The following is a 12544-nucleotide window of genomic DNA, read 5'->3' as shown; positions in this document are numbered from 1 at the left end:
TCCGCGTCTCCGCCTCGCCCCCGCCCCTCAAAGCACGTTAGGGGCGGGGCCGGGGGGCGGGGCGCAGGTGAGGCGCCGGGCCCTGGCGGCGGGAAAAGACAGCCTGCGCAGCGCTCCAGGGTTCGGTCCCTCCTCCCAGGAGGCGCCCCCGCCCCAGTCCTCGGCTCCGCCCGGCTGGGTCACCTGAGCTGTGCTCTGGGCCTCAACCATCCTGTTACCCCGCAGAGGTGGAGCCCAGGGAGGCAGGGGTGAGGACCCAAGTCTTGGAGAGGACCAGACACGGTGGGTCTTAAGTGGAGGCACCCCAGACTTCTTTCTTTTTGCTAGTTGGTCTTGGCACTTCCACTCGGCTTCAGGGGATGTCAGGCTGGATTTAGAACGAACCCACAGGCTCACAAGGGGTCCTCGGGGCCACCTTGGAGGTAAGCTGGGCGGGGCTGAGCAGGTTCAGGGCCGCGGCAGAGGGAAGTGACTTGTCTAATGTCACTGCAGTCGAACCTGCCAGGGTAGGTAGGGGCAGGAACCCAGGCCTGGGCTGCGGGGACGCCACCTCCGAGCCACCTGGAGAACCAGCCTCTGCCCTTCCCGAATTCCAGGAAAGCCCGGGTCTCCAGCAGGTGGGACCGGCCTCAGGGGAAGTGATGTTCACGGAGCACCTACCCAGTGAGGGCGCTTGACACCTGTCGGCTCATCTTACCCTCCCAGCAGCCCTGAGTGTTGGAGGGGGTCTCATTTAAAGCTGAGGAAACAAGCCAAGCGGGCCACGGTCAGGATTCAAATCCAAGTCCTAAGGCCATTACCCAGTGTCTCGCCTTGGTACCCCCCACCAGGCCCCCTCACCCCAACCCCACACTGAGCAGAGCAAGCCTGCTGCTAAGGGTCTCTTTATTTCCATCTTGGTCTCAAGGCCAGCTCCCCCCTTCTAGGGCTCCAGGCCCCTGAGCCCAGCAGCTGAGTGTTTATAAATAAATAAATTACAAAAGTGGGTGGGGGAGCAGCCCAGATGCCCTCCCGAGGGCGGGGGCTCAGTGCTCGGTGAGCGAGAGCTGCAGGATCCGCTGTAGGTCTTCCTCCTCCTGCTGCCCCAGGCGCTCCCGCTCCTCCTGCTCCTGAGAGGACAGCTCCAGGGCCAGGCGAAGCTGCTCCTCAAAGCTGGGGGGGGCCGGGGTTGGGGGCGTCCTGTGTGGGGAGCCTGGACCCCCGGGCTCTGTGGACATCCGCAGGCTTTCCTGGAGGGCCCTTCCAGGCCAGGTATGAGAGGGGAGAGCAGACCAGTGAGCGCTAAAGCTGGGGAGGGGACCGAGGGCTGGGCCACGGCTGTGGAGGGAGCAGATAAGGGCAGGGAGGCTGGGACGGGAAGACTGGAGAGAAGAGACATGGCAGGCTCCTGTCTCCCCAGGCTTCATGCCTGCCACCCTCCCTGGTGGGCACCCCTGAAGATGGAGCATGGCCTCAAAGAGGGTGTGGGGTCCTGGGGCCAGCACCTCCCCACTCCCTACCCCCCACCAGCCAAGAGCCCCCAGGGCTGGCAAGACCCTGAGCCAGGGCAGGACTGAGACCTGGCCCTGCTAGGTCCCAGCAAGCTCACCGCTCCAGCTGAAGCTGCTCCTCGTAGGCCGTGGCCTGGGCATGGTGGACACCAGGCCGGGTGTTGGTCAGGGCTTCCCAGACAGTCACCTGCAGCAGCCAGAACCCTGAGCTGTCACCTCTGCCACCCAGGCCCACGCCCAGGGCCCGGCCCGGCCGGCAGCCCACCTGCTCCGCCTCCGTGCCCGCCTCCAGCAGGCTCTGCTGGATGGCAAACTGCAGCAGGTCATCATCCTCGTCACGCAGGGGCTCGCTGCGCTCCGCACCCAGCACGCTGTACCCCTCGGGCACCTCGAACACGGCGGGGTCCACCTCACAGGGCAAGGGATTCCCTGGGTGCAGCAGAGGGGTCGTGCTCAGCCCCCTCCCCGGCACACAGAGGCGGGCGAACCTCATGGCCCCACGCCCGCCCGCAGCGGTACCTGAAGTTGCGACAGCAGAGCCGGGCGCCGGCACCCAAACTGAGCTCAGGGGCTCATCGCAGCCACACAGGTTGCTGAAGGTGATGCGGGCGTTGAGCACGTGGAAGAGGGGGATCTCTGTGAGGAGACGGCAGCCTGAGCCAGCCCTGCCGCCACTCCCCGGGGCGGGCGGGGCGGGGGCGGTGCTGCCTGGGACCCTCCTGCTGCCCCGCCCACCCTCTCACCAATCTTGACCGGGAAGCCCGGCGGAAGGCGCAGGGTGATGAAGTCACGCAGCTTGGCAAAGTGAGCGTTGCTGATGGCCATCAGGTCGATGATGGGTGTCACCTGGTCCCCTAGGGACAGCGGGTGCTCCTCGCTCAGCCACAGAGTCGCCTTGAACCTGACGGGCCAGCCGCAGGATGTGGGTCAAGGAACCTCTGGTGGCCCCTCTGCTGAGGCCCACCTACTCTACCTCTATGCATGCTCTCTGCCTGGCCTGGGGGGCCCTCTCTGCTCAGCGGCCCCTGCCTCCTTACCCTGGGAGCTTATGTCCTTCTGGCCCTACAGCCCAGGCTGTCCCCAGGCCCCAGGTTCAGCCTGGCCCCTCCTCCTCCTCAGCCCACAGCCAGCACCTCGCACGTGGCTTCAGCACATGGCTTCCTCTTGGGTCCAGCATCCCCCCTCCCCACCACACACACAGTTTAGGACTGTACCACTAGGGTCACATCCCAGCCCCTGGCTGAGGGAGCCCATGTGAAGCTCCAGGTAGAGTGCAGGGCCCATGGGAAGTTCTAGAACTCACACCTCATCAGGGCCTCCCAACACCTTGTGAGCGGATGGTCAAATGTGACTGTTCTCATTTTACCAAGGGGGCTCTAAACTCTCGGAGGGGAAGATGATTCCTCTGGCCCCAAAGCCAGGAGGTGTGAGAGCCTTGGGCCTTTCCCCTTTGCCATAAACTGGCCCCCAGCAGGTGCTCATTCAATTGAATAGAAAGCCATCCATTCATTCACCAGAAAGAGCGACCCGGCCTCTAAGCAAAGCCCCAAGCTGGGTGCTGAGGACCATGGTAGCCAAAGCCAGGCCCCTACCCCCAGGGAATAGTCTAGAAGGCAGCTGGCTAGGTGAATGGTCCCCCCACTCCAGGGAGCCCCGTGGGTGAGGGGAGTCTACAAGGGCTTGGGGGCACACAGGGAAGCCTGCAACCAGCCCCCAGACCTCACCTCTGTACTTTGCTGGACATCTCAATGGGGCGGCCGATGTTCCTCGACTCCAGGCTGAAGTTGGGGTCAAAGTATTCATCGGGGGAAATGGCTGTAGGGTTTGTGGGGCTGGCTGCCTGCTGCACAGGAGCCTGCGTGGGCCCCAGGACTAGGCTTAGCACTCTGGAGGTGCTGGCCTGGCCCTGCCCAGTGGCCCCTGCCAGCCAGCCCCCAGCACCTGCCCCCCAGCCCTGGCTCACCCCATTGTGGGAGGAGTGCTGCTGGGCCATGCCAAGGAAGGACTGGAATGGAGTCTTCCCCCCTAAGGAGAAGGGGTGGAGCCCATCAGGGGACCTGGGGCCACTGCCCCCAGACTGCCCACACCCACCTTCCACCCTGGGAGCCTCCTGGGTAGTGGGAGGCAGAGTAGATGGGAATGGGGACACCTCCCAGCTTGGCCCAGACTCTCTGGCCCTGACCCCACACAAGGGTGATCCCCCTCATACGGTGTGACTGGGCAGCAGGCAGGCGCACCTCGGTTTACCTTTGATCCTCGCCTTGTCCTGATCAGAGAGGTGCTCCGTGCGTGTGCGTGTCACCAGCTCCACGTTGGTGGCACTGTACACCTGGGGAGCAGGGGGGACACGGGGAGCTGGGGGCTCGGAGCCTGTTCCCCACATTTAGCCTCACTAGCACAGGACCCAAGGCCTCCTGTCTCCAGGGACAGGTGAGATCTCGCTCCCCGCAGTGGAGGCGGTGGGGTTTGAACCCCAGGGAGTCACTAATGAGGGGAAACGCTCCTCGCTTCATCTTGGCGATCCAGGCAGGGGTCTGTGCTGTGGGTGATCCCTGTGGGCTCAGCAGGGGACACACGGGGCTTCCAGAGCCCGTGGACTGCTCAGTCTCTCCCTCCACACAGGGTGGATGCGGAGAAGGGGCAGAGTTCCTGGGCCTTGTCTCCTACCCCAGCCCCCACCACTAGGCTCTCCTGCCTTGGCCTCGTAGCCGCTAACGGTTTCCATCTTCTCAGACCGCCAGCCCCAGATACCACATTTGTTCCTGAAACAGACCAAACAGGAGCTCATGAGGACTCACACCCCCCCAACTCTGGCCAAAGTCGTCCCTTCCAAAGACCCCCTCCAGTTAGACTTCCCGCCGTGAAACACACAGGAACCCTGAAGAGGCTGCCTGAACAGCTCGGACAAATGAACAGAGGACTGAGAGCGAGGAAGTACTGCGGGAATTGTTCACTTTTGCTAACAGTGTTGGGGCTCAGTTTAAAAACTTCCTTATCCGTTACAGTCACGTACAGATGCATGTACTGTTGATAAAGCATCTGGGATGTTCTTTAAAATAAAGGAAAAGAAAAAAAGGAAAAAAGTGTGCAAGAGTAGATTCAACAAGATTGGCAAAATGTTGGGAATTCCCTGGTGGTCCGGTGGTTAGGGCCAGTGCTTCCACTGCAGGGGGCATGGGTTCAATCCCTGGTCAAGGAACTAAGATCTCGCATGCCACACAGCACAGCCAAAAAAAAAAGCATAATGTTGATACATGTTAAAGTTTGAGTGATGAGTACATTATACTACTCTATGTGCTTTAAATTTTCCACAATAAAAATTTAAAAATAAAAATATGTCTGACTCAATAATAGTTGAGGACTTTATAACCCCACCTTCAAGAAGGGAAAGAACGAGTAGATAGATCAAGGAAGCAGAAGACTTGAAAGCGCTATAAACTAGACTTGATAGATGTCCTTGGAACACTTCACCCCACAGCAACAGAATACACATCCTTCAGGACAGACTACATGCTCGGCCGTAAAAGAAACCTCAACAAAGCTGAAAGGAAAGCAATTATACAAAGTATGTTCTCCGACTCCAGGAGCTGGTGATGGACAGGGAAGCCTGGCGTGCTGCAGTCCATGGGGACACAAAGAGTCAGACACAACTGAGCGACTGAACCGGCAGACTGATGTTTTCCAGTCACGACTGAATGAAATTAGAATTAAAAACAGAAAAAAAAATTGGGAACTCATGAGTATGTGGAAAGGAACTCACTCCTAAATAACCAATGGATCAAACGATAAATCAAAAGTAAAATCAGAAAATGCTTTGAGATGAATGGAAATGAATATACAACGTATCAAAACTTGTGGGACACAACTAAAGCAATGCTCACAGGGAGATGTATAGCTGTAACCCAATCTTCCATAGTAAGACACTGGGGAAATAGCAAACTAAAATCCACAGCAAGCAGAAGGAAGGAAATAATAAATATCAGAGTGAAAATTAATGAAGGATAGGAAACAATAGAGAAAACTGATTCAACCAAAAGCTGGTTCTCTGAAAAGATCAATGGAATTGACAGGAAAAGAGAGAAGACTCAAATTACCAGAATCAGAAATGAAAGAGACGGCATTACCACTGACATTACAGAAATAAAAAGGGTTATAAATAAAACAATATGTTAAAAATTGTACCCCAACAAATTAGATAATTTAGATAAAATGAACAAATGCTAAAGACACCTAGAGCTTTCCTGGTGGCTCAGATGGTAAAGAGTCTGCCTGCAGCGTAGGAAACCTAGATTCGATTCCTGGGTCAGGAAGATCCCCTGGAGAAGGAAATGGCAAACCTCTCCAGTATTCTTGCCTGGAAAAATCCCATGGACGGAGGAGCCTGGCAGTCTACAGCCCAAGGGGTCCCAAAGGGTCAGACACGACTGAGTGACTTCACTTTCACTTTCAGAGAGACCTAAACTACCAATATGAACTCAAGAAATAGACAGTCTAATAGATTGGTAATGAGAAAAGGGACTGAAGTAGTAAAAATAAAAATAAACAAAAAACTACCCAGAGTAAAGCCCAGCCCAGACAGTTTCACCAAAGAATCCCACTACACTTTTAAATAAGAATTAACACCAATTATTCACAAACTCTTACAAAAAATAGACTAGGAGGTGACACTGCCTAACTCATTCTGAGGCATTACCCAGATACTAAAGCCAGACAAAGATGGTGCAAAAAAACTATAAAACATTGTCTCTTATGAATATGGACACAAAATACTAGCCAACCAAATCTAGCAATATATGAAAAGAATTATACACCATGACAAAGCTAAATTTATCCCAGAGATACAGGATTGGTTCAACATCAATTGAGGGCAGGAGGAGAAGGGGGCGACAGAGGATGAGATGGTTGGATGGCATCATCGACTCAATGGACATGAGTTTGACAAACTCTGGAGATAGTGAAGGACAGGAAAGCCTGGTGTGTTCCAATACATGGAGCCACAAAGAATGGGACACGACTGAGTGACTGAACAACAACACATATCAATAGAATGAAAATAAAAGTCATACGGTCATATCGATAGACACAGAAAAAGCATTTGACAAAACTCAAACCCTTTCATCGGAGAAGGCAATGGCACCCCACTCCAGTACCTCTTGCTTGGAAAATCCCATGGACGGAGGAGCCTGTTAGGCTGCAATCCATGGGGTCGCTAAGAGTCGGACACGACTGAGCGACTTCACTTTCACTTTTCACTTTCATGCATTGGAGAAGGAAATGGCAGCCCACTCCAGTGTTCTTGCCTGGAGAATCCCAGGGACGGGGAGCCTGGTGGGCTGCCGTCTATGGGGTCGCACAGAGTCAGAAACGACTGAAGTGACTTAGCATAGCATAGCATAGCAAACCCTTTCATGATAAAAACACTCAACAGACTAGCAACAAAAGGGAACTTCCTCCATCTGACAAAGGGAAGCCTACAACTAACCTCACACTAAATGATGAAAGACTGCCCTTTCCCCCTAGGCTCAGAAACAAGATAAAGATGTCTGCTCTTGCCACTCCCATTCAACATTCTACTGGTAGTTCAGACAAAGCAATTAGACAAGAAAAAGAAATAAAAGGGATTTGGTTTGGAAAGGAAGTAGTAAAACTATTAACAGATGACATGATCTTACATACAAAAAATCATGAGGAATCCACTAAAAACCCTTTAGAACTAAAAAAATGAGTCTGACAAGGTTGCAGGATATAAGATCAGTATACAAAACTCCATTATGTTTTTATAGATTTGCAATGACCAATTGAAAATGCAATTAAGAAAATAATCTATAGTAGCATCAAAAAGAATACATTAGAATAAATTTATTTACTCTAAGTGCAAAACACTCTGAAAACTACAAAACATCACTGAAAAAAAATTAAAGGTCTAAAATGGGAAAATAACCTATGTTCACGGCAGAAGTCTTAACATTATTAAAATGGCACTATTCTTCAAACTGCTTTACAGATTCAACACAAACACTATCCCACCTGACTTCTTTGTAGAAACAAACTGAATCTGGAATCCATATGAAATTGCAAGGGACCCACCCAGAATACTTAAAATAATCCTGAGAAAGAAGAACAAAGTCGGAAGACTCATATGTTCTGATTTCAAAAACTTATTACAAAGCAATGTGTGATTAATAAGATAGTGTGGTACTGGCATCAAGAGAGTCATACAGATCAGTGGAATAGAATTGCAAATAAAGAAACAAACCCATTTGTCTCTGGTCAACTGATGTTTCCACAAGGGTGCCAAGACCATTTAATGGGAATTAATAGTCTTTTGAACAAATAGTGCTGGGAGAAGTGGATAGTCACATACAAAAGAATGATGCTGAACCCTCACCTCTCACCATATACAAATATTAATTCAAAACATATCAAAGAGCTAAGTGCGAGAGCTAAAACCAGAAAACTTTCAGAACAAAACATAAGGGAACATCTTCATGACTTCGGATTTGACCACAAAGTATTGTTAGATATAAAACTAAAAGCACAAGCAACAAAAGGGAAAATAGATTAACTGGACTTCGGGAAAATCAAAAACTTTTGTGCTTCAAAGGACACCATCAAGAAAATGAAAAGACAACCCACAGAACGGGAGAAAATGTTTGCAAATCACGTACCTGATAAGGGATTTATATCCAGAATACCTGAAGAACTCTTGTAACTCAATATTAAAAAGATAACCTAATTTGTAAGATGGGCAAAGGATCTGAATAGACACTTCTCCAAAGAAGATACACAAATGGCCGAGCACATGAAAGTTGCTCAGTATCATTAGTCATTAAGGAAATGTACATCAGAACCACAACGAGTACCCCTTCATACCTGCCAGGATGGTGATAACCCCCAAACAAAGAAATAAATGAGTGGTAAGTGATGGTGAGGATGTGGAGAAACTGAAAGCCTCATATCCTGCTGATGGGAATGTAAAGTGCCACAGCCCCTTCAGTGAAGTCCGGCAGCTCTTCAATTAGACATCTGTGTTTACTTAGCACATGACCTAGCAATTCCACTCCTAGGTAAATACCCGAGAAATGAAAACAGACATCCACACAAAAACTTGTACACTCACGTTCAGGGCAGCGCTATTCATAGTCTAATAGTCAACAGTCAAAAGGTGGAAATAATCCTTAGGACCGTCAACGGACAAATGAATGAACAAAATGTGGGGTATTCATACAATGGATCTGGCCGTGAAAAGCAATGAAGTCATTATATGCTACAGCTTGGATGAATCTTGAAACCATTATGCTAAGCCAAAGAGGCCAGTGACAAAAGACTGCACAGATTGTATTATTCTATTCATATGAAGATCCAGAACAGGGAAATTCATGCAGACAGAAAGTAGATTAGCTGGGGGCGGGGATGAGGGGATGGGAGTCGATGAAAGGGGTCATGGTTTCTTTTTTGAGGTGACAAAAATGTTCTAAAGTTGGATGGCGGTGCTGGTTACATACCTGTGAATATACCAAAGACCAATGAATTGTACACTTAAAACAGGTAAACCGTATGGTATATAAAATTATTATCACAAGAAAGCTGTTTTTTTCTTTTTTTTCTTCAAGTGTTTCTGAAGTCTGCTTTGGAACTGGGGTATGTGTTGTTGTGACAGGTTCCTCGCCACTCACAAAGGACCCTGGCCTAGACACACCTGCACCCCTGAGAAGCCAGCTCTGGTACAGACAGCTGCCCTGGACCACAGCCTCAATCCTTGTCTCACGGGAAAGCATGTGAGGTCAGAAGTCAGGAAACTGGGGACACCCTGACCTAGCCTCCTCCCTGGGAGACAGCTGCCAGTACAGACAGGCGTGCAGGGGCCTGAAGGTGTCACAGGTCCCAGACTGGCAGGTGGTCCAGGAGTCACTGGGCCTGCAGTGACCCCCCATGCCCCATCCAAGAGGCCTCTGCTGGTGGCTCAGCCTCCCAGAGGCCTGAACCAGATCCCTACCCGCGGTGTGGCCAGGCCCCAACTGACCTCTCGAAGGCCACATTGCGAGTGTCCAGGTGCGTGGAGACGATGGGAGAGGTGAGGCGACTGGCCACGTGCTCCTCGCTAGGCCGCATGGCGGCCAGCAGCGCTTCGGGCTCGTGCAGCGCGAGCCCCAGCGTCTCCGTGTGCACCACCTGCCGGTCGTGGTCAACCTCCATCACCAAGGCTCCGGCCTCTGCGCACCAGCACGAGGGTGTGAAGGTGACCGATCAGCATGAGGTCCAGACGGCGGCCACGGGGCCCCCCCCGGGACCCCTCAGTCGCCCGCTGCTGCCGGCTATGGCCTCAGGCTCCGGGTCCCCCCACCCCACCTCCATCAGACAAAGGATGGCCCTGTCCTCACAGGAAGGCCTGGGACCCTGGTCTGCTGCAGACTGGCGGGGACCCCCCACCCCCGCCCCCCAAGCTCACCCTGGCCCTTGAAGATGAAGCTCCTCCGGCCACGCTGCCAAGTCATGTGCTCGAAGCCCAGGAGGCTGGTGTCCACCCGCAGGCTCTCACCCCGCTTCCACACACGGTACACGTCACTCGGGCACATCTTGGACACCAGGGGCACTGTGGGGGGTCACAGAGGTCACTGGCACTCTTTCCCCCAGGCCCCACCCCGGGCCCCCTGGGAGCCAAGAGGTAGGCCCCCACTCACCCCAGCTGGTGAACTCCCACTTCATCTCCACGTAGAAGTCGGGGGCCTGAGAGAGACCAGAATGCCGGTCAGGGCCCTCCCTGCCTGCAGCAGGGCCAGCCCCCGTGGGGCGCCCAGCCCCTTGGCGGGTCTCGATGTGTCTCTGTGGTGCAGCTCACCCCCACCCCAGCCAAACCCTGCCCAGCAAAGGGTGGGCCATCTGTGGCCTAAACAGGTCCTCAGGCTATCAGCATCTGCAGGCCTGAGGCCCAGGCTCAAGCCCACCATTTGCCTGCTGGGGGGCCTGAGGGCATCTGTCCCCTCTGGGTCCCAGAGTCTTCATCTGAAAAGGGGACACAGTGACTCCCTCTGGGCCTAACCCCTGGGGTGGAGGGCACAAGGCAGTGAACTCTCCCAGCGGGGCACCCCTCCCCCTGCCCACCGTGTGCTTTGAGAAGGGGGGACTGGGGTCCAGGCCACATTTGCTAAGTTGGATGAAATCCTCCTTCCAGGAAATGTGCGTGAACCAGGAGACCCACCACCTAAAGCTCTGTTGAGATTTCTGGCACATAAGCAGGCCAGTGGTGGGGTTGAGCCTGGCCCCTTGGCCTGCAAATGGTTATAGCCTGAGGACTCGCAGACCTATTCAGGCCCACCCTTTCCTCGGCAGGGTTTGGCTGGAGTAGGGGGTGAGTTGGACCACAGAGACACATAGAGAGGACACATCATAGAGGACCTTCTACGTTGGCAAAGGCTTTCCTCCCCAAGGGCCCGCTCTCAGCCACGGGGGCCGGGATGCCCCTCTTTCCTGCCCGACCCTGGGCTGGGGTCCAGAGGGAGGGACCCCACTGACAGCGTCAGGAAAGCTTGCGGCACAGGCTGGGTGTCCTTCCACGGCCGGGCCTGGCGGGGTGACCCCACAGAGTCTGTCATGGCCCCCTCCATGGCGCCCCACGCTCCCCACACGGGCCACACCCCCGCGCCCTGCTGCACCTGGCGGAGTTTGTTGAGCAGTTCCGGAATGCCGGCCAGCCTCTGCATGGCCCTCTGGTAGTCCCGATACTGGAGCACCAGCTGCACCATCTCAGGGTCCCCAGTGCTGACGGCCTCCTGCAGGACTGGGGGCACCAGGCGCCTGAGGGGCATTCCCTAGACGGCCCCAGTCTGGGCCGCTCACTCCCCCACACCACCCCCTGCTGCCGGTCTCAAGCAAGCCCCTCTTTGCCTCTGCAGTACCTGCCCAGCCCTGACAGCTCTCTTTGCCAACGTTGGCATTGTGTCGAAGGAGGACTCTCACGGACTCCAGGTTCCCTAGGGACACGGCCAGCTCCAGCGGGGTGCGCCCCCGGGGGTCTTCCTGTTCAATGTCATGCTGGGGGAGATGGGACACAGCAGGGCAAGTAAGGAGAGGCCAGGGCAAGGAGGCCGCGGGGATGAACAGGGGCGGGAGTCACTGCAGACAGGCGGTGGAAATGGCACCAGTGGCCTGAGTGTCCTGGCAAGGGAAGAGAGGGGGGCAGGTGGGAAGGGCTTGCCCACCTCTCCTGCCCTCTGCCAGAGTCAGAGCTGGGGGCCCGGTGGAGGGGGGCGTCTGGTCAGGTAGAGATGTAGCCGCTGACGTCAAGAGTCAGGACTGGCCTGGGGACCAGGACCAAGCTGCTTTTCTCAGCCTGGGCTCAGGAGTGGTGCAGCGCGAGTTCGGAGACTGGATGCAGTGCGAAGTGGGGAGATCGGCAGGCCCAGGCCCAGCGCTGGGAGCCCCGAGGCCAGGAGCCCAAGCTCGAGGGGCAGGTGACCTGGACTTCTGGACCTCCGGGGAGAGACGGCCGGGCGGGCAGCCTCCGGGATGGAGAGCACAGATTTGGGGGTGGGGGACAGGAGGACCACCCCGGGACCCGGTGGACCTCCTAACCTGGCGGCTGTGCAGCGCGGCCTCCAGTTCGCGGTGCCGGTTCGCCCAGACGAGCCGATGCAGCGGGAAGGTGGGACCCGGGCCTGCCATGCTGGGCCTCAGCGCCGCATCCTGGGAGGGCGGGCGGGCGGGCGCGGCGGGGGCGGCCCAGTAACCCCTCGGCTTGGGGACCTGGCGCAGGCCCCTCGCCTCCAGTCCGCGCCGCGCCGGAGCTGCGCCCACCGCAGCCCCCGCGCCCCCGGCGGCAGTGGCGGCGGCGGCGGCGGCGCAGGCGGCTGGGAGGGGGGGCCCGGCGGGCGGGGCGGTGCCGGGGCGGGGCGGGGCGTCGGGCTTGGTGCCCGCCTTGCTTCGCAGCCATCGAAACCTCGGCGGAGCTGGCGCGCGCTGGGGACGGGCGAGGGGCGCCGCCAAGCAGCGATGCCGACCACGGGCGCCAGGGCAGAAGCCGGGCCCCGGGTCTCAGCCCCGGGTCTTGGCCGGGA

At 55.6% G+C, this 12544-nt stretch overlaps 1 protein-coding gene across 5 annotated transcripts; it reads right to left on the bottom strand.

Moving 5' to 3' along the window:
- Positions 1-171: 171 nt before the first annotated feature.
- Positions 172-12319, bottom strand: ANKRD13D (ankyrin repeat domain 13D). Of its 5 annotated transcripts, XR_011564894.1 has the most exons (17): positions 12063-12319; positions 11387-11522; positions 11144-11268; positions 10172-10217; positions 9940-10083; positions 9514-9703; positions 4186-4252; positions 3738-3819; positions 3454-3515; positions 3215-3345; positions 2234-2391; positions 2010-2126; positions 1756-1919; positions 1589-1677; positions 979-1239; positions 661-739; positions 172-367 (listed from the first exon to the last, which is right to left on the bottom strand). XR_011564894.1 is itself a non-coding variant. In XM_070782676.1 (16 exons), the coding sequence occupies exons 1-15, from the start codon at positions 12150-12152 to the stop codon at positions 1026-1028; spliced, it is 1815 nt and encodes a 604-aa protein (XP_070638777.1). In that variant the 5' UTR covers positions 12153-12319; the 3' UTR covers positions 602-739; positions 979-1025. The 5 variants fall into 5 exon arrangements, 4 of the variants coding, with proteins under 4 accessions (XP_070638777.1, XP_070638779.1, XP_070638780.1 ...); XM_070782676.1 differs by lacking the exon at positions 172-367 and having other exon boundaries at positions 602-739; XM_070782678.1 differs by lacking the exon at positions 172-367 and having other exon boundaries at positions 602-739; positions 11387-11645; positions 12063-12203.
- Positions 12320-12544: the final 225 nt, after the last annotated feature.

The sequence above is a fragment of the Bos indicus genome, chromosome 29 (genome assembly GCF_029378745.1).
Source record: "Bos indicus isolate NIAB-ARS_2022 breed Sahiwal x Tharparkar chromosome 29, NIAB-ARS_B.indTharparkar_mat_pri_1.0, whole genome shotgun sequence".
Lineage (NCBI taxonomy): Eukaryota > Metazoa > Chordata > Mammalia > Artiodactyla > Bovidae > Bos > Bos indicus.
This window is presented reverse-complemented; position numbering and strand designations above follow the sequence as displayed.